The sequence below is a fragment of the Mauremys reevesii genome, linkage group 5 (genome assembly GCF_016161935.1).
Source record: "Mauremys reevesii isolate NIE-2019 linkage group 5, ASM1616193v1, whole genome shotgun sequence".
Taxonomy (NCBI): domain Eukaryota; kingdom Metazoa; phylum Chordata; order Testudines; family Geoemydidae; genus Mauremys; species Mauremys reevesii.
In genome coordinates this window covers 134341170-134363294 of record NC_052627.1, presented here as the reverse complement: position 1 = coordinate 134363294, position 22125 = coordinate 134341170, and the positions used below count along the sequence as shown (strand labels likewise).

General features: G+C 47.4%; 1 protein-coding gene across 4 annotated transcripts in view; it reads right to left on the bottom strand.

Moving 5' to 3' along the window:
- RAB11FIP5 (RAB11 family interacting protein 5) overlaps positions 1-22125 on the bottom strand; it is a 98906-nt gene that overhangs the window by 32575 nt on the left and 44206 nt on the right. For 3 of the 4 annotated variants that reach the window (XM_039540216.1, XM_039540215.1, XM_039540211.1), the window contains exons 2-3: positions 6535-6992; positions 4177-4921 (exon numbers count right to left, since the gene is read on the bottom strand). In XM_039540216.1, the coding sequence (XP_039396150.1) occupies positions 4177-4921; positions 6535-6992 (1203 nt within the window). Of the gene's footprint in view, positions 1-4176; positions 4922-6534; positions 6993-22125 lie in introns of those variants that run through there. The other variant, XM_039540212.1, reaches the window with a different exon arrangement.

Sequence of the window (22125 nt, the reverse complement as noted above, 5' to 3'; positions counted from 1 at the left end):
AGGTTAGTCCAGGATGCTCCTAGGCTCTTTAAAATACCCATGTTAAGTTCTACTTGTTTACTCAGTTGACTAGCTGGGGTTCCTCTGCTTCAAAAAGAGGCGGCAGAAAGGAAATCACCATTCTAAGGAAAGCTTGGATGGAGGTTTTCTCTCAGAAAGACACCTGCTGCTGACTTGCTCAGCTGCTTCTTGGTTACTGAATGGAGAAGTGCTGTGGTTCCTGAAGACTACATCAGAAGTGAAGCGGGAAGAGCTTGCCACTGACTGACCACACGGCCCTGGACACTTCACTAAACCTGCCTGCTTCAGTAGCCCCACTTGTAAAATGTGGCTAATACTGCCCTACCCATAGAGCACAAGGGTGCTGGCAAATCAGTCTGCACAGAGATAGAACCCCAGCGTTACTGTCATAGGTCTCACCCCCACTTGGAGCTGTTGGGTTCCAATGTGGGGACCTGCACTGGTTTCCCTCTAAACTAAAATCCTAGTTTAGATCTAGTAAGCTGCCACCACTCAATCAGATATGTGGATTGAGACACAGTCCTTCCCCAAAATCCTAGGGGATTCCAAGAGCCCCAAATCCATGGAGTTCTTACACCCAGGAGAAATAAACCATTCCCCCTGCTTCCTCCCCCCTCCCTTTTCCTAGGAGAGATACCGGGATCTAACTACAGAGGGATACCTCCCCCTTCTCTTTCCCTGAGAATCCACCCAAGGAAAGACCAACCAAGTCCTTAATAGAAAAGAATTTATTAAAGATTAAAAAAGAAAAGTCACTGTCTCTGTAACCAAGATGGAACAATACAGGGTCTAAACTTATCAATCTCTGGAGAGAATTCTCCCTCCCCCTTTCTCAGTAAAAGCAATATCAGTACAGACTTAAAGAAATTCTATAGCAAAACACAGAATTGCAAATACAGAAATAAAAGTATAAGAATACTAGTTCCTTGCTAATACTCACTAGCTTGAATAGAAGAATTTGTTGCAGAAACCTGGGAGGACTTGATTAAGATGTCTGGACTCTCTTAATTCCCAAGAGAGACTCTCTAAGAAAACAAAGAACAGGGAAAAAATCTTCCCTCCACGGATTTGAAAATAATCTTGTCCCTCATTGGTCCTCTGGTCAGGTGTCCACAGGTACTGCTTGTTAACCCTTTACAGGTAGACAAAACCAAACTGACTGGTCAACCACCCACCTCATTTGGAACCAGAAGGATGCAATCATGTAGTGGCAGAGGAAAAACAACCACCCGCAAATACAGTACAGGGCCCTGTTAAACGTAAACTACTGAAGAATAAAGGGAAAGTTTAAAAAAAGATTTGACAAGATAAGGAAACTGTTTCTGTGCTTGTTTCATTTAAATTAAGATGGTTAAAAGCAGCATTTTTCTCCTGCACAGTAAAGTTTCAAAGCTGTATTACGTCTCTGTTCAGTCGTAAACTTTTGAAAGAACCACCATAACGTTTTGTTCAGAGTTAGGAACAACTTCCATTCCCAAGGTGCTTGTAATTCTGAGGTTCTACTGTATAGTCAGCATAGAATTAGCAATTCCGAAGCAGAAAGTGAAATTAACTAAAAACTGACTAGTTTAGTTTCCTGCTCCAAGATGAAAGAAATATAAGATGTGAACATACTGGGTAAAAATTTCAAAAGTAACCTAGCTGCCCAAGTCTCATAGACATTTAATAGGAGTTGGGATCTCAGGAAGTCATTTAGTGGGTAAAACTCTTTTAAAAGTGCCCATCAATTAGCAAGGAGTAAGACTTTAATTGTAACATCTGACTTGATGGTCAGATGTAGCAGCTCCCTGCCCCAAACTGCCATGGGAGCGACGCTCTGATAATGTAAGGTGGAAGTCTGTGGGGTGAGGAATGTCTTTGAAAAGTGATTTTATTTTTTCCTTTTATAATTTCCCCCCTTTAATCTGGTTCCATGTGTCCACGGCCTTCTGCAACTGTAGCATTTTCCACAGGGGTACAAGGGAAGAGAGTTATTTTTTCCCCTTCATAATGAGCATGCAAGGTAGCCACACTTTATCATCCTTGTTCAGGCTGCAGGAAGCAAAACCTGTTGCGCTCTGATAACATTGTAAGAAACCCTTTTCGTATTTGAACCAATTGTTCCAGCACCCCAGGCCCTTACCTCAAACAAACCAGGGTTTTTTCCTCTTAGGCAGCCCTAGACCAGCACTCTCAAAACTCCCTCTTATTTCTTTTAAAACCTGAGTCTCCAAAGAACAAACAAACTTTTCCTCCTGCTTCCACTCCAGGCAATGTTACAAACCTAAACAAATTCCTAAAAACAGCAGGATCCATGCAGAGCTAAAGGCACAGCAAAGCAAATGTACTTCAGAATTTATTTTCCTTGATGGACCAGGGATAAGCGACCGGTTAGCGTTAGAGCAGTCATCCTTTTTATTAAAGTCAGTGAATGCTGAGGTGAGTGGGTTCGCTCCCTACAATATCAGCAGGAAGATTGGACTGAAAACGGCAGACAAGAATGCACAGGTCATGGAACTCGGGATGCTGCTGCACCCCCTGGCTTTAAGTGGTTTCCATCAGACACGGGGTTTACCGTTTGGTTCAGTGGTTCTCAGCACCCCCACAAGAACTCAACAATTAAGAAGAATGAGGAGGATGGGGGTGGGATTGCATCTCCATGATATAACCAGCATATAAGGGGCACAAGGTTGAAATAGTTCCATGTGCCACAGACTCCTGCACCTGTGTAGAGGATGAATCACCACGCTATGCTAGAGCAATCAGAGATGCATAAGCAGGAAGAAAGGGGGAAACAGCAGAGCTGGGATCAGCCACTTCAAAAGGGTTCACTCACATTACCCAGAGTTACCCACCTATCACCCTCCTGGGCAGCACAGTGCCACCCTGAATCAAAGATCAGGGAGTGCATCCTCCTTTATATATATTATAATAATATATTATTGCCCTTATATAAATCCATGGTACGCCCACATCTCGAATACTGTGTACAGATGTGGTCTCCTCACCTCAAAAAAGATATTCTAGCACTAGAAAAGGTTCAGAAAAGAGCAACTAAAATGATTAGGGGTTTAGAGAGGGTCCCATATGAGGAAAGATTAAAGAGGCTAGGACTCTTCAGCTTGGAAAAGAGGAGACTAAGGGGGGACATGATAGAGGTATATAAAATCATGAGTGATGTTGAGAAAGTGGATAAGGAAAAGTTATTTACTTATTCCCATAATACAAGAACTAGGGGTCACCAAATGAAATTAATATGCAGCAGGTTTAAAACAAATAAAAGGAAGTTCTTCTTCACACAGCACACAGTCAACTTGTGGAACTCCTTACCTGAGGAGGTTGTGAAGGCTAGGACTATAACAATGTTTAAAAGGGGACTGGATAAATTCATGGTGGCTAAGTCCATAAATGGCTATTAGCCAGGATGGGTAAGAATGGTGTCCCTAGCTTCTGTTCGTCAGAGGATGGAGATGGATGGCAGGAGAGAGATCACTTGATCATTGCCTGTTAGGTTCACTCCCTCTGGGGCACCTGGCATTGGCCACTGTTGGTAGACAGATACTGGGCTAGATGGACCTTTGGTCTGACCCGGTACGGCCTTTCTTATGTTCTTATAAGCAATGCACCGGTCACTAGCTACCTTGATCCCCAAGATCCCAACTGGGTGCAACAGGAACTACAAAGGGAATGTTAGCTACCTAGGAATAATATTTTAATAGCACTTTCCTACCAAGGATTTCAAATATGCTTTGCAAACATTACTGAGTTAAACCTCCATCCCGGAGAGAATTGTATCATCCCAAAGGCCCAGAAGGGGGAACTGCCTTGCCTGAGCTCACATGGTGGATCTGTGGCAGAAGCAGGAACAGAACCCAGAGCTCCTAACTCCCAGTCCTGTGCTTTAGCCACAAGACCAGCCTTCCCCTTACAGGAGACACCGACGGACATTTATAGCCCCTTGGAAGTATTTTTTCCCATCACAGCATGGCTAGAAAATAGGTTTGGAAAGTACATCTAATTGAGGATCACCGTTCCATTTACACTGTGGAGCAACGTCGTAACGGCACAGCTTTTTAGATTGTATCTTGGGGCAGCTTGGTTAAAGATCTACAGCGGCCTCTGAAATGTGACTGTAGGGAGCAGTTCAGCATAGCCCAGAATCCTGGTTTTACTGACCTGGGTTTCTGAGAATGTTCTTTGGTGTCCTTGGATCCAAACCAGCTGCTGCTCTTACTCTTCTCATCTCCAGCAGCTGTTACTTGTGGAGATACGGTCAGGGATGATCCCAGCTTCTCTCCCAAGCTCTTGTTCCCGGCATCACTTTTGGTGCCCCCGTGGTGGAAGAGGCTGACCTTGGACTTCTTGTCTTCCTTTCTGGTTTCCTCAAGGGGCTTGTCTTTCGTCACCTCCATGGAGAAGACCATCGGAGTTGCGATCTGCATGGGTTTGGTCTCTAAGCGGCTGCCTTCTTCCAACTTGGCTCTGCCTAGATGGTTGCTGAGGGTTACAGCTTTGGTTGAGACCTTGTTCTCCTCTTGTACTGCTAAGCTGGGAGGAGAGGGAAGGAATCTGGGCTCGTCCTTCTGCTGCCCCTTCTCAAAGCTGCTGGCTCCCCATGGCAGGTCTTCAGAGTTAGGAGGAGGGAAGCCAGCATGGAAACCCTCCTCGGACTTTCTGGCGATATTCTGTAGAGGCAGGGACAGCGGCGAGGAGCTCGGTAGGCCAGACATCGGGCTCTTTGGTGCAGGTTCATCACTGTAAACATGGCTTCCATTGACACACAGAGAGGATCTGGAGACAGGGTCATTCTTTGGTTTCAGGCTTTGGATTGCTTTCGGCTCCGCTGCCACATTAACCTGGGAGATCTCATCACTGAATGCTCTCTTGTGGGTTAATTTTGGCGAAGGCAGATAGTCTTTAACTAGAAGGGGGAAAAAAAACAGCACCAAATGAGACCATCTGCCTTGAACCCCGATATTTCACACAGCAACATGGCCTTCTACCACCTGCCAATGCTGAAGGTATCAGTGAAACTGCTCCAACTCCCACCCTCACAACCCCAGCTGTGGCTTCTCCTGATCACATAATGTAATTACAATAAATACTGAGACTAGGGCATGAACACACTGCTATGGAAGCGATAGTTGTCTCGCCAAGAGTAGCAATATGATCTCACTGAAGGATCAAGGGAGGAGGATAAAACCTTCCTTTGAAATAAATCTCAGAGTTAGTTTCTTGCCTCTATTACTATCTGAAAAGATCATAGTGGTATGTGGATTTGTGCTGAAGCATGGCTTCAAATTTTACATGGGGAAGGACTGCTCCTCTAAGATTCACTACAACGACTATGCAAACATACTGCTTTGTGAAGAACAGTCAATTTAGTTGAGGACATTAGGGCGGATGGGAAAATGTGACTTAAGTTTTCCCTGCATTCATTCCCATTTCCAGGTCATATAGTGCCTGAAGACACACAACAGCTTTTTGCAATTAGTTGTAGAGTCCAATCTGCAGAATTGCCTGACATTAAATGGTGCACATCAGATTAGACCTTCCCACGCTATGTGATTTGGTTTTTCCCCGCGGATGCATATACAGTAACTCCTCACTTAACATTGTAGTTATGTTCCTGAAAAATGCGACTTTAAGCGAAACAATGTTAAGCAAATCCAATTTCCCCATAAGAATTAATGTAAATACTGGGGGGTTAGGTTCCAGGGGAATTTTTTTCACCAGACAAAAAAACTATATATTATATAGATATACACACAGTATACATTTTAAACAAACAATTTAATACTGTTCACAGCTATGATGACTGTGAAGCTTGGTTGAGGTGGTGGAGTCAGAGGGTGGGATATTTCCCAGGGAATGCCTTGCTGCTAAACGATGAACTAGCACTCGGCTGGGCCCTCAAGGGTTAACACGTTGTTAATGGTAGCCTCTCATCAAAGCAACACAAGCAGGAGGGAGGGGAGACAGCATAGCAGACAGAGACAGACACACACCTTGTGTGTGAGAGAGAGAGAGAGAGAGAGAGAGAGAGAGAAATACACATTGCCCCTTTCAGGTGACATTGTAAACAAGAAGCAGGCAGCATTATCTCCTACAAATGTAAACGAACTTGTTTGTCTGAGCAATTGGCTGAACAAAAAGTAGGACTGAGTGGACTTGCATGCTCTAAAATTTTACATGGTTTTATTTTTGAATGCAGTTCTTTTTGTTCATAATTCTACATTTGTAAGCTCAACTTTCACGATAAAGAGATTGCACTTCAGGAATGGTATGAGGCTAATTGAAAAATACTATTTCTTTTGTTTTTTTACAGTGCAAGTACTTGTAATAAAAAAATATAAAGTGAGCACTGTACACTTTGTATTCTGTATTGTAATTGAAATCAATATATTTGAAAATGTAGAAAACATCCAAAAATACGTAAATAAATGGTATTCTATTATTGTTTAGCAGCGCTTTTAGTACCCGAAGTACCCTAGGCAGGCCCTTATTTAGTGATTAAAATCAGTGTCCTCTTACCAGAGTGCTCTGTGGACAGACTGCTGTGTCTGCTCGGGGATTTGGTTCCCTCAGGAACGTTGACGGTTATGCCAAAGTTGTTCGCCAGGCTACCGCTGGCTGAGGAGACGGTGCTGTCGGAGCCCAGCGAGGTGTTGGACTGGGTCAGGGAGGACTTGCGGAGCTTGTTCTTGAAGAAACCACCCTTGCCTTTGGATTTCTTGCGCCCTAGCTCGTAGTCCTCCTCCATGTCGAGGGCCCCTGTGCTGCTGGGGATGATAGCAGAGGCAGATTCCAAGTCGTATTTCTTCTTCCCCTTCATTTTGTCCTTCAGCTTGCCGAAGGGAGACCGGGGCTTGTCCTTCATGGAAAGGTCGAACATGCTGGCCGTCAGGTTGTTGCGGGTAAACTGGATGGTGACCTGGATCTCTCCTCGCTCCTTCTCCTTTTTCCCGGCCTTGGAATGTAGCTTGTGCCACCTGGAGTTTGAGAGAAGAGGGGAGAAGAGTCTGTTATTTCCAAGAACAATGAGCCAGAAAGGACTGAGCTCAGAGGGCAAGAGAGAGAAGGAAAACAGAACCCATCAGGTCTGCGCGGCTGCTCGGGGAATTAGCTGACATTACTGCACGGGGGAGAGCACCTAGTCACTAAGACAATGCAAACAGCCTGCTCTTCAAATGATTTCATTTGCTGCTTCTCACAAGCCAGGGAGCCCTGGTGCATGGAGGCTTAGCTGCCATCAGTTTTGTTACATCCCTCAGAGCGGGCGCGGGGGGTTCTCCTTGGAGCGGGTGTGGTCCGAGCTCACTCCCAGGACACAACCTGCACTGCCACAGCACCCTCTGTCCAAGGAACTTGGAGCACTGGACAAGCTAGTGAATTAATTCTCTCCACCCTCCTCATGAGGTGAGGCAAGTTTTAGGATCCCAATTCCAAAAATGGAGACGTAGAGACCCAGAGAGGAAAAGTGACTTCCCCAAGGTCATATGGCAACTCGCTGGCAGAGATGAGAACAGAACACAGGTCTCCTGACCCCCCAGTCCTGGACCATCTCTCCACAAAGGACTGAAGTTCCATCCCACAGCCAGAGGGTGGATCTCCGTTGACACAGCTTAAGTGGTCTGGTGAGAGGAAGCCAAGCTCTCTGGACAACTGGCTTGTGGTATCTCCTTCCTCCCATGCTCTGGCTCCCTCCTCCTGCTTTAGGTATCTCCTCCCCCACACTTCCCAGCTGCTGCTACCCTACCCGGTGTCGACTTCTCCACCACTCCAGGCTAATAAAGCGAAAGGCCGAATTTTTAAGGACCATGTTTTACTGCAAAGTGCCTAGGATTCTCTTCAGGCCTACATGCTGTATGAACACAGTGTGCTGTTAGCCTAGCCGGCTTTGCTTGCTGTCTGGCTAGCTAAGTGTTCTAATGGACCACTGACCTTACGCATGAAGGAGGCCCAGGCTCTCAGACCACACACAGACAGGACACATGACAGCTTTGATCTGATAAGGGCAGCAGGCCAGAGCCCAGTAGGTACAAGCGCAGCAAGGATTTCCTCCAGACACTAATGGAGGCTAATCGTGGACAAGGGGCTCTACATAGGATGTTGGGGGATTCCACATGAGACTCAGTTATGCTACAAAAAGCTGATAGACAAGAAACTGGCTGGCAGGCCTCCCACCTCAACCAGAGCTCGGTCACCACCAGGGACAAAGATGCTGCAATCAGGACGTTACAAGCTTTCTGGCAACGTCTGAGCCAGCCCAGAATCCGGGGCTGGCTATGGGACAGTGTGTCCCCCAGGGCTCATGTGGGGTCAGTGGGTTGATGAGATTCATATATGCACACAACTCAGGGCATGAAGGTGCCATTTGTAAACAGACCTTTTACCGATGCATACCATATTTTAAGGCATATTCCTACATTCAGTTCTCACCCTATTTCCACTAAGTAACTTGTCCACATTAAGACAAATTACCCTCCATAGTAATACTACATGTGCATTCCAGAGGAAGGCCCTAACTGATCACATTTTAAAAATTACTAGTCTATTAACATAGAATAGAATCATAGAAGATTAGGGTTGGAAGAGACCTCAGGAGGTCATCTAGTCCAACCCCCTGCTCAAAGCAGGACCAACACCAACTAAATCATCCCAGCCAGGGCTTTGTTGAGACAGGCCTTAAAAACCTCTAAAGATGGAGATTCTACCACCTCCCTAGGGAACCCATTCCAGTGCTTCACCACCCTCCTAGTGAAATAGGGTTTTCTAATATCCAACCTAAACCTCCCCCACTGCAACTTGAGACCATTACTCCTTGTTCTGTCATCTGCCACCTCTGAGAACAGCCAAGTAGCTGGAGGCTGCTATCAACCCCCCCACACTCTTCTCTTCTGCAGACTAAACAATCCCAGTTCCCTCAGCCTCTCCTCATAAGTCATGTGCCCCAGCCTCCCGATCATTTTTGTTGCCCTCCGCTGGACTCTCTCCAATTTGTCCACACCCTTTCTGTAGTGGGGGGACCAAAACTGGACACAGTACTCCAGGTGTGGCCTCACCAGTGCCGAATAGAGGGGAATAATCACTTCCCTCAATCTGTTGGCAGTGCTTCTACTAATGCAGCCCAATATGCCGTTGGCCTTCTTGGCAACAAGGGCACACTGCTGACGCATCTCCTGCTGCTCATCTACTGTAACCCCTAAGTCCTTTTCTGCAGAACTGCCGCTTAGCCAGTCGGTCCCCAGCCTGTAGCGGTGCCTGGGATTCTTCTGTCCTAAGTGCAGGACTCGGCACTTGTCCTTGTTGAACCTCATCAGATTTCTTTTGGCCCAATCCTCCAATTTGTCTAGGTCCCTCTCTGCACCCTATCACTACCTTCCAGCATATCTAGCGCTCCCCCCAGCTTAGTCTCACCTGCAAACTTGCTGAGGGTGCAATCCATCCCATCAAACAGACACAAGATGGATGAGGTAATATCTTTTATTGGACCAAGTCCTATTGGTGAGAGAGAACAGAAAATAAAAGATATTACCTCACCCAGCTTGTCTCTCTAATATCCTGGGACCAACATGGCTACAACTACACTGCAAAGTCAATTCAGACCTTCTAAAAGAAGATTGTGGTTAAAAGAAGAGCTTGGAAATTCAAAATTAAGGCTCGACTTGAAAAGCAGATGCCCCCCGTGCCCAAACTGTAACTGACTAGCTCTCCCAACCCGCCTGCCCTGTGCCTGAATTTGATTTTGCCCTAAGGAGTGTCTATTAGAAAACCATTGCGGTATGGGAGAGGCAGGATAGCTGCATGGTCCAAGCACATATCTGGAAGCCAAGAGTTTCTTTATTCCAATCCTGGCTCCAGTGCACACACCCCGCCCCCTTGGGCGAGGACGAGGGAACAAACAGGTGACAGATGTGAAGTGCACGTATCACACTACTGGACGGTGCTCAGATACTATGGAACCTACGTACAAGGGGGACCTTAATCCCAGTCTCCTGGGGAAAGTCTCTTGCAGTATCCATTAGGCTGCAAGTTCCTTGGGGCAGGGACCGGTCTGTGTGTGTTTGCACAGCATCTAGTTCAACAGAACCCAGACCTAAACTGCAGAGCGACAACAGACCGACCACTACTGCCCCAGCCACTGTCTTCATTTCCCATCCTAAACTGCTGTGGAGGGTTTCTGGGCGGCCCCACAGATGGCTGAATTTCAACAGCATTTGAAATGATTCCTGTGCAGTTTGTGAAGCTTTCTGGGATCCCTGGGGATGAAAGATGCCATGGCGCCCTTAAGGCCACTACCCCGATATCTCCTTCAAATCCCTCCAGCCAGCCTGCCAATGACAGTGGGGTAGTGGGAGAAGCTGGTGTTTCTAGGGTTAAACCCTCACAACTCAGAGCCATCCGGCTGCCAGCCTGATCGTATTACCCTCCCCCTCCCTCCTACCAGCTGGTCCTCCCTCGAGTCTGGTTACAAAATCAGATGAGAATGTCTTTTGGGCAGGCCCTTGTCTTTATGCCTCTGTACAGCACCCAGCACCATGCGGCCATGACCCCAAGCAGGGCATCTGAGTGCTACCATAATACAAAGTAATTAACAGAAACTTATAGGGTGACCAGATGTCCCGATTTTATAGCGATCGTCCTGATTTTTGGGTCTTTTTCTTATATAGGCTCCTATTATCCCCCACCCCCTGTCCCGATTTTTCATGCTTGCTGTCTGGTCACCCTAGAAACTTGGCATCTCTGTCAAGTGACTGGCTAGCTTCAGAGCCCACCTGGAACATTTTCCCAGGTCACAGTGCCAAACGGCACCGTCTGCACTGGGACAGCCGCCGAACACTGGCCCCGCAGGGCTGCCCTTTCACACCTGGGAGGGGGGGAACGCTCCTTCAGCCCAGCCCAGCTTTGGCCTTGACACCCTGAGCACTGCCAACTTTCGCTGATTTCAATGGGAGCAGCTCAGGACCAGGCCCCATCTGCCCTCGGCGTCCAAACAAGGATACCTACAGACTCGTGGTCGGTGCCTTCCTGGATGGATGCGGCCAAGAACAGCAGCTCCGCAATGCTGCTTAGGAAAACTATCCCAGCAAGCAGGAGGAAAGTGCTGGGTACACACCTACTTCCCTCCAAGAAGTCCTGCAGCTGAAGTGTCTCCACGCCAGCTCCCATGCCGGGTTTATGCTGCGTAATTTCCTCCGGGGGCACTTCAGGAGCATAAGACAACAAAACACCACCCTGCGTGTCAGATACATTGCTTTGTTCTAGCCATAGCACCTCCTGTTGGTCAGATTACAGGGAAGGTACCTACAGACATGCAGCATCCACGCCCAATGTATCCAGGAGCACATCCTGCAAATCAAATAAGATCCCACGCTCTGCAATAAGTCACAGGCACCACCCCTTCCCGCACCACAGTGCCCCATCAGTTTGAGTTTCACAACTAGGTGCACACAACTTTGGCGGTTCAGCTTTCCTGTTAAAACAGGACAATAAGCAGCCATTTATTGCTGTTTTTATGCAAACAAAAATCTGGTAAGTCTTTCAAACCTAAAATACAAGCAGGGCCCCCCTGCGCCATTCCTGCGGGGTGTATACCACACAATGCCATCAGCAAGTGACGGGACAACCTGTGACATCAGGGCTGTAACAACTCAGGTCCCAGCATCTGCAAACCCTCTAAGGGAGGCTGCCAGTGAAATGTTTGCAGTAGGACATGAGCTGTTAATGCGAATGTAAAGCTTTACTATAACTGCTCGGAGTAGAGATCATAGTATCTGGTCTGTGTTTTGCTTAAGGCTGGGTGAGGTTACTCAACGCAGTATGAAAAACAGAGGGAAAGTATCTCTCTGCACCGCTTCTGATCACAGAAACGTAGGGTGGGAAAGACCTCAAGAGACCATCTAGTCCAGCCCCCCACAATGAGGCAGGAATAAGTAAATCAGACCCTCCCTTGTCCAACCTGCTCCTAAAAATTTCCAATGACTGGGACTCCAAAACCTCCCTAGGTAACTTGTTCCAAGTGCTTAATTATCCCTATAGCTAGAAGTTTTCCCCAGTATGTAACCCAGAGTCCCCTTGCTGCCAATCAAGCCCATTACTTCTTGCCCTGCCCTCAGTGGACATGGAGAACAATTGATCACAGTCCTCTTTGTAACAAGATTTTACACAGTTGAAGACTGATGGCGGCAACTGCAGCTTGCTCACTGCCTTCAGCATCTTGGGCAAAGTGAAGGAGACCTGCCTTTGAAAACCATCCATGTCTGTAAGTCTGCCAGTGCAGCAAGAGTAAACGTGAGACAAGTGGACCAGCACTTGAATGAGACCAAACTAAGAGACGCTGCAGAAGTGCTGCGAATTGGTTAGGCTGCAATCTTCTAGCTTGGCGTTTGTCCAATGCCAACAGCATTTTATTAAGGGGGCTGTGCTGCTGATGGCTCTGTCTTTTCAGAGGAAATCCAGAGAGGTTCTGATGACCATTTAAGTGGTGCAATGATATCTTTAAAGAGGTGATGGTAAACAAATTGCTGGTCAAACGCCGAACTCTGTTCAGTCCCTCAGTCTCTCTTGCAGTTGAGGTTGGATGGAGCATTCTTCACGTCTTGCATGGCTGCTGTTAGACCATTGCCATGTTCCACCCAAGAGGTGGTTGAGTTTCAGTGGTGGTGGCAGTTAATCCCCTACCTAGCTCACAAGTGTGTTAGGTTGAGAGTAATTCATAGTAAGAGAGACATAAGAACATAAGACCAGCTGTACTGGGTCAGACCAAAGGTCCATCTAACCCAGTGTCCTGTCTTCCGACAGCAGCCAGTGCCTGGTGCCCCAGAGGGAATGAACAGAACAGGGAATCACCAAGTGATCCATCCCGTTGCCCATTCCCAGCTTCTGGCAAACAGAGGCTAGGGACACCATCCTAGCCCATCCTGGCTAATACCCATTGATGGACTCATCCTCCATCAATGGCTGGACCCACTATAGACATGAGTAGCAGAACTGAGAGATGAGTTTCTGGAACCTGCATCTCCTGCAAGGTAGGGAGGGAAAGCATTTAGACCCTTTCCTCCCACCCCCAGCCCACCTATCCCCAACAAGGATACATGTGGTTCCTTCTGCCCCCTCCAATTGCCAGCAACATTTCTCCCCGGGCTGCTGGCTGCCACATCAGAAAGAGAGGCAGTGAAATCCCCAGAGATATGCTAATGATGGAAGTCAGCACAAACCACCCACTTGCGAAAGATATCCCCCCTCCGCACCCCCGGACAGATCCAGAGAAATGCAGAGTCACCAGGGCTTATACTACAGCTGGGCCTCCAGTGGTACGTATAGAGTAAGTGAGAAGTCACTGGATCAAGTCTATCCCCACTACTCGGATGGCTCCAGCCACTGCAGGTTCTGCAAGCAGATAACGCACCAGAGAGCCAAGCGAGCACATTGCCATCTGGCACCGCTGCCCTGCATCGCTCTGCCCCATCTCCTCACCCTCCATTTAAAATCTCAGCTGAAATATCTTGCTGCAGCTGGTGCCTTCTAGAAGAAGAGGGGAATTCACCTTTATTTTACTGCAAAACATTCTGAGATACATGACAGAGAGCACCATGCAAAACATGATGTGTCCTATCAGAGAATTCTGGAGAAAAGCAAGGAGGAGTCTTGTAACTATTACTTCATTCTTTTAATCGTGTGTGAGCAGAGGAGCTTCCTGTATTATAAAGGAAAGTTTATCACCACCACCACCTAATTACATAGCACGTCTCACCCATAGATCTTGAGTATTTTACAGGTCAGCGTAATTATCCCCATTTTACAGATCAGGAAATAGAGGCAGAGAGGTGCAGTGACTTGGCCAATGCCACAGTGAGAAAACTGGGCATAGAACTCAGGAGTCCTGACTCCCCACTTGAGACTGTCCTGATTTATCCAGGGAAGCCTCATTGGTAAAATTTAAGATCCAAATGAAATATGGGTCTGCATGAAATAATACAAAAACGTTTCGGGGGGAGTCATGTAAGTTTCTAATTTTATGCCACAGATTGAAGTAAAATTACCCGGTTAAAATGTAACTGAGCTGCATTTTGACCTTACAGGGGCAGAAATGCAAATGGAGCCTACAGCCTCAAAACATCAGCACTGTATTTTCCCTAACATCTGCTGACTCTGCTCAGAAGGAGCAAGCACCAGCGAGAGCTCATGGGCATAACGTGTCCAGGAAGGGGGCCGCTACACAGAAAGGGGCACTCCTGTCCTTCGACAATGGGATGGCTGCACAGGTGCTAAGCTGCAGGCTGGGATAGGGCTCGGAGGTCTCAGCGAGGTGTGGCTGGTTTTCCTGATGCAATGGTAAAAACCACCCGCCTACCCTATAAGGGTATTTCCAAGAGTAGGAGAGGCTTCCAATTACATACTTAGGGGCTATTGAACATGTAAAGCAGCCTTGCTCACTAGCACACTAGCAGCAAGTTAGCAGACTTGCAGTGCCTTTATTCACAGGAGACTGATTTGATCTCTCCTAACAACCAGGACTAGGCTGACTAGTAAACTGGAGCACAATGCACCCTTCTCCCCTAGGGCACTGGTCACTCCCCATTTGCCCTTAGGTACCAGTCCACGAGGAACCGGACTACTTCACAAAGAAACCCAACTGGCTGCCTTGCCGCAGCTCAGAGGAAGTCAAAGGGCTAGACATGCTGAGAGTCTGAGCTGCCATCTCCTGCCTAGAGGGGCTTCCAGCTCAGAGACCCAGGGATACTGGCAAGGCCGTGCTGACGGGCCTGCACTAGCGTTAACCACGCTGTACCTGTTCTTTGGCTTCAGCCTCTGGGGCTGCCTATTTGCAGCAGCACCAAGATTCACTTCAAGACTCAGCCATAACAGCAGAACCCTCTGCTAACAGAGGACGAGCATGCGTCTTCCCCTCAAACGCCTGTCATGCTACATTACAAGCAGGTAGTCTGGCCCATGGCTATAACGAGCATGGCACCGAGCAGCTAACATCCTTGAAAGGCATGTGGGGTAATGGCCCATGAATGGCAGACTCCCACGTGGCTGCGATCCTGCCACGACAGGGTGCTAAAGCAACTCGCCAAAAGCATAACGAGTGCCAATAAAAAATTAAATCTGCTGAAGGGGCTATTTAAATACCACAAAACCCACCAGCCTCGGGGAGCAGCGAAGAGGGAAACGGTCCAGGCATCCGTAACACAGGGGATCACGCTTAGTCCCTGTCTGAAATCAGACGACTCGCTGATCGACTGTTAAGACCAGAATTCCTTGCAAAGGCCAATGCTCCCAGCTACCCGTTCTATAGCACTGTGTGCTAGGCACCTCTCAGATAGGGTATCAAGCATCGCCCCTGCCTCAAAGGGCATTTGTTCATAGTGGATATTAACGTTCAGTCCATACCAACCAGGCCTCGCTCAGAGCCACAGGCTACTTAGGGTCTGAGCGGCTTCCCATCTCATGCCTTGCCAGCCACGGCAGCACTCAGAGACGCGCTAGTGACATCATACCATAGAACAGCCTTATTTTAAAGCGGCGTTCCTCCTCCCACTGCTGAGAAGCTGTGAGTAGGGGTTCAGGGAAAGATCCTGGTCTCTGGACTGTTTGAACCCTTACAGGGAAGTGTATCAGAGGCAAAGAGGAGATCCCCAGACACAATCCGGGTACCCCGAAAACACTTTTGGGCAACTGGCTGTTTAATACATCACTGCCACCAGTTGGAATTACAAACCGTGACCCACCTGTACATATATTATTTACCTACTTTAACCTCGTAATAACTCATTTCCTTTTCTTAGCTAATAACCCTTTAGTTCATTTACTATAGATTGTCTATCAGCATGGTCCTTGGTGTAAGATCTGGAGTACCAACCGATCTGAGGTAAGTGACTGGTGCCTTGGGACTGGGAGCAACCTGGTGTGGTGTGATTGCTGGTGTAAGTAACCACTGTCACAAAAGCCCAGTTGTCTGGGTGGCAAGATTGACTGGAGTGTCTAAAGCAGGGGTGGCAAACTTTCTGGCCCGCTCACAGCTGTGAGCCACTCCAGACAGCGTGAGAGGTGGCTCCATGCAACAGAGGTTAGCGCACTGACGTGGACACATCAACGCCCATGAGGATGAGACGGACCAGGCCCCGGACAGATATGTAAAGCACACAGCAACTGAGTCCGGACTACTCTCCCTACCCCTCACCTTCTCCATTCAAAACACATTCTAGAGTTAGTCACAAAATTCTTTGGCGTCACTGTTTGTGTGGCTCTAAAGGGATGGTCAGTGAAGACCATACCTGGTATCGGAAATGCAGGTAGGATTGTGATTGTATTTATCGACCTCTCAAACTGCTGCGGAAATGTTTCACCCACCTCTAGGACAAAAGTTTATCACATATGGTTTATTTAGTGGACTGAGCATGTGGGTTGGAGGGAGGATACCCTGGTACCATTCCTGACTTGGATACTGTCCTGCAGTGCGGCATCCTTTAGGCAAGCTACTTAATATCACACTTGAAAGATGGCTAATTATTCCACTTTGTTACAGTGCTTTTGGACTGAAACCCCACACCTTAGAGTGCCGTGGGCACCCCAGCTGTACACACTTCTTTGCATGGCCAACTTTAAAATCCATTGCTTAGATTATATTAAAATACTAGAGGTGTTTTCTGTGGCAGATGGTCCCTTTAAAGAGAGCAATATCACAAGGCAACTGTTAACTGGGAGTCACATCTGGCTTGTCTTATTGCATGGGAGACTATTTCAGTGGGTGAAAGAAACAACAACTGCACAAACATTCCAGTGTAATATCAGCCGTATCAGAGGCCCCACCGCAATCCAAAGCTGCTACAAGCAAAGCAGCAGAGTGTGCGCTTATGGCCCACTCAGACAGCTAGTTATAGCCGCAGCTCTGCCACTGACCTCTTGTGACCTTGGGCAAGTCACTTAATAACCTATTTAGTTTGCCCCTTCATAAACTACATAGAATTCTGTCTACCTCATAAGGAAGTTGGTGTCTTTGAAAGAATTAAGATGCTCTGAGATATTGCTATGAAAGTCATTAAGTGTGAAGTAGCATAATTAGCATCATGTTGAAACAGACAGACACCCTCACCTACAAATTTCACTAACCTATTTTTAAACAGCCACTGCCAAGTTCAGTCAAAAAAATTGCAGTCAGAAGATGTAATCCCATTAGATCACACAAGCTCAGAAGGGTCAAACTGGTACAGTACTTGCTATAGTGAGGTCTTCCATCCAACTATTATCAATTCAGTCCTGAGTTCAAATCCACAGCAAGACACTAGAGGTGGTGCTGTATGGGAAATTTTTACAGAAAGTCTAAGTCTCAATATTGTTTTCACATTTTATTCGGACTTTACAAAAAGTTGCTCGCTCTCAAATTATCTTCATTTGAGCAAAAAGATTAATTTTCGAACTATTAAATTCTGTTTTGAGAAGTCAAGAGGAAATCTGAAAGCTTTATAGCACACAAACATTTGCTTGGGACCTTCAGGAACATAGGCTAGACCAATTCTTACTGCCAAGTTTTGCACAAAGAAGTCAAGACATAAAATTGCAAATACGTTCCCCAACGTTTCATGGGAAAAAACATATCCCAACTGTATCATGCATCAGTTTGTTACAAGCTATTTAGAGAAAGAACATAATCACCAAGAAGGGAGCGAAATTTAGAAATAGTCCCAGGGTGTAACCAGAAGTAATGGGATGAAGAAAAGGAAGGAATTTCGGCTGAATATGAAGCTATTAGGTTCCTGACTGGGAGATCATCAACCTGTGGAACATGACCCCAAGGGAAGGGGTGGAAGCCCCATTGTTTGAGAAATTTAAAAGCTAGACTGGACAAAGCACTAGAAAATTATCTGTAAGGAACCATCCTGTATTGGCCAAGGGAAATGCACTAGATCAGTGTTTCTCAACGACCGGTCTGTGGACCAGCGACGGTTGCTGAGATCTCCCTGACACAGTTTAGGAAGGCAACGAGCCAATCCCTGGTATCAGAAAGGTTGAGAAACATTACATTAGATGACTAGGCACAGTAGAGAAAAAAAATTTAGTTTGGTACAGGATCAGGTCCAGCATTTAGGATTCGTGTGAGATCTCTAGAAGTCAGGTATATTTCACCACCACAGGACCAGTCCGACAGAACAGCAGCTATCTCAACACGCTGGGCAGCCCACACCAAAAGGAAGCAAACTGACCAATGCCTCCTTCCTACTGATAGGATATTTGCAAAGATTTTTTTTTTAAAGCCATAGTTACGGAAAGCCCCTGTGGAAAGAGAACTTGCAAGGGGACTACACCCTTTCCAGGCTGGCAGCAAAGAAGTTGATGCAGCATCAACAAGACTTAAAGAGGTACTGGCCCCAGGGCAGACAGGCCTCCTGTTATCAAAGCACAGCGCTCTGGCCGTGCAACAAAAATACCTTCACTAATTAAACTTAGTGGAGGGACTTTTCAGGAGATCTGGGGTCTATTCCCAGCTTTGCTACTACCCTGATGCATGACCCCAAGCAAGTCACTTTACCTCTGTGACTCGGTTTCCTAGGTTTACTACCCTCTCGCGAACCTCCACATCTGCAGCTGCAATGCGCTGTGTTAGAGGCAGGGTGAGGATGGTGAGAGTTCAGAGGTAATGTGAAGGTTTTCTTCAATTGTGATTTTTCAGCGCACAGAAGTTGGTGCTGGGGATTACGTTATGCAAAGTCTTCCGTTCGGATAGCACTTGACACACGTGGGGCACACACTAGTTCAAGGAACCCTCCCAACAGCCCGGGGAGGGAGCAGTGTTCTTGTGGCCATTAGGCATAGAGGCAGATCACAGTTTCCCCAGGGCCATGCAGCAGCGCCAGGATTATGGAATCTCAGGAATTCCTGGCTTCCAATCCCAGGGCTCTCTTCGGGAGGTGGAGCGCTCTCACTACAGCGCAAGATCACCCAGTGCAAGCCGCACAGCCAGCGCAGGACTGAATTCCCCATCTATCCTCCAGCAACTCCTCTGGTCTAATTTTAAAGTGACAACCAACAAGGCTCCCGGCATTTTCTGTGGGAGGCTGTTCCGCAGCTCCATACACTTCACTATGTCCACAGATCTTTAGTTGTCATTTAGCGGAGAGCTCTTAATGTCTCCTAATTCAGGGCCCCAAATTCATCTCCCAGTGAACACAACGGGAAAAACTCTTACTGAGTTCCGCAGGAACAAGGCTGGGGCTTCAGTCAATCGACTGGATCACCTTAATCATTTCCACTGCTCTTCCTCTGCACTCTTGATTCAATGCCTCTCCTTTGTGGATACCTGCACTCCCCGCCCATTGCTGCGAGCAGGCTTCACTAGTGCCCGGTCGCTCCAGAGTTCCAGTCTTGCAACAGATTTGGATCAAATTCCTGCAGGTTAGAATCCATCCCACGCAGTGCTTGTGCTGGCAAATAACGGAGCAGGGGTGAGAATGTATTAGAGAAATAACCACCCCCTGCATGGAGCTCGCAGATGTACACAGAGCCCTAAAACTGCTCAGTTTGATGCCAACAAGATATTAAGAAACCAGTGACAGGTGACTCAGGCAGATTCTTTCCATTAAGAGGGTGGTGGAAACACTGTTTGGAATAAACTGCAGCCAAAACAAATAATTTTTATTAGCCTGTAGCTCAGTTGAGAGCAGGAACTGGAAAAAGTGCAGACAAATGGAAAGGATGCAGCAAATGAAGGCAGAGGAATGGTGGATTGATTAGTTTTACAACACCAGGAAAAGAATTAACAAGTAATTTTTAAATATTACATCATTTAAAGAGATTAGATATGTCAGCTTGAGGGGAAACAGACTATAAGAAAGAACCTAATATCCTGTTAAAATATGGCTCACGTTTTTACCTTGCTAACCGTATAGTAACAAGTTATCTTCTCCCATTGTGTCTCTCATATCATGGTCCTTTAAAATTAATCTGAGATCAGATGCAGGTATTTTTGAAACTCAAACAAGAGGTATGTTTTTACAAAATATAAATATACTCCTAGCAAAACAACTGCTCTAGCTATCAAAGGAGGGCACTTGTCATTAATGAGACTTGTACACATTTAATAATCTACTATTTCACCGTAAATAGTAGATTATGAAATAAACTGGCAATCTCGGAGGTAAAACCTGGCTTGCATCCCAATGACTAGCAGGCATATTTAAAAGGGGCAACGTTAAGTCAAATATGGCTCAAACTTCAGCCTTAAGTTTTTTTAAAAAGCTTCCATTAATACCTAAGATGAATGGAAGTGCCTTGGTTTAGTTTAGAAAGATTTTGGAAGAGGGGACATCTCCCTATACACTTCCTCTCCCATCGGTAAGGATTAATCCTGCAAGAAGGAACTGGTGCATCTGAGCACTGTGTGTATAAGTGCTCTGTAAACCGCTGGCACCCTATGAACGATGAGGAGTGTTAAACATTTCCATGCCTTTTTACAAAATTCCAGTGGAAACAGTTCTTGAGCAAACACTTCTGTAGAGCGTTTGCAACCAGGATGCTACAGAATCCTGCTAGAGAATCTAAAGGAGACACCAACTCGAAGTGTGTGAACCTGGCTGGTCTCTGTTTCTGGGATCAGGACAGATTTCCTGGCCTACAGCAGCAAAGATAAAAGCAGGGGTCTGTCATTTTCACAAGAGCCTTTTTATTACTACTTTGTCCTCTCGCTCACCCCTCCTCCCACCACTTTTGTCCATTTCTTCTCCCTTTGGCATCTTTTCAATTGGAGACTGTGAGCTCTCTCGGGTAGGGCCGGCGGGTGTGTTTGTGCAGCGCCTAGCACAGTGGGGCCCTAATCCCCAACTGGGGCATCTAAGAGCCACTGCAATGTAACAAGAAAGCGGATGTTTTTCAAGACCATCCACCCCTCCCTCCTGCCAGAAACCGGACTCCACACACACAGCTCTGAATTCGGGTCGATTTGAAATGCTGCAGTGGAAGGATCTTCTAGGGCCAGCGCAGGAGCCGCGAGTCAGCGCTTGACTGAGATTTGCGCGGCCCAACAAACAGCTCAGGCGGTGCAGGCTACGTGGTTCCTTCGTCTTTTCAGGATATTTATCAGCACGTCCAGCAGCATTCCCCGCAACGCGCGCCCAGCCCTTTAATAGTTTGCTTCACACACAAAATCTAATCTCGTCCCTCACTTCCCATTACTCACCCTCGCCCAACTCACGTGCTGCCTTCTCCCAGCAGCACCACCTACGTCACCTCCCACGCATCTCTCCACGCCTCTTATTCCGCTATGCCTAGAGCAACTTCCTCACCCAACACCACAAGCAACCTCACAAGTTCCCCCATCACCACCACTCATCCCTGCCCTTGTGCCGTGCCCTAGCCCTCGACGCTGTCATCACCTTGGCGCCACCCAGAGAGGACCCAATTCTCACCGAGTTGGTGTGCCAGCCTCTCTCTACCCTTGTCTGCATTTGGTCTAGTTTAGATTAAAAGTTCCCTGCCCCTCTTTTTGCAGAGCACCATCCCCATGTGGCATCACAGAAATGAATAAGGGCATCTCCAAGGGACCTGCAGACACAAGGTGTTGATAGGACACGGAGCCTCCAGGATGAAGTCAGTGGTTCCTGGGTAAGGCTGGAACATCGTGACGCCAGGAGCTGTTCAGAGGCCAACAGTCTCTCCTGTTCAGGTTCCTGCCGCCCCAACCCTGCACCCCAGTGTTCACCGCGTGTGGCAAGTGTGTGCAAGACAGGTGCACAGTGCGGGCTCCGGTTGACAGAGAGAGGTGAGACAGGCAGCAGGCCGCAGACCCGCAGGGCAGGGCCCAGCCAGGCAGCAGTCCAGGGCAGGGAGAAGGTGCGACAGCTTGACAGGGACAGGTCGTCAGTCTTAAGCTCTTTGATCTCTGCTCTGCTCTCTTCTCTCCTCTCATGGTCCATTCATCCAGGAGTCCATTCCATCTGCCACGTCCAACCTCGTCTGGTGGGAATAAACAGTGGAATGGAGGGAGATCTTGTCTGATCAGTGTGTGGTCTGTGCAGGATGTGATCACGGCTCCCACATGCCTCACCAGGGCCACCCTAAGGAGTTCGGCCCCCCAGCAGGCCCTCCCCCCCCCCCAGATCAGTCTCCCACCCCTCCAAACCTGGC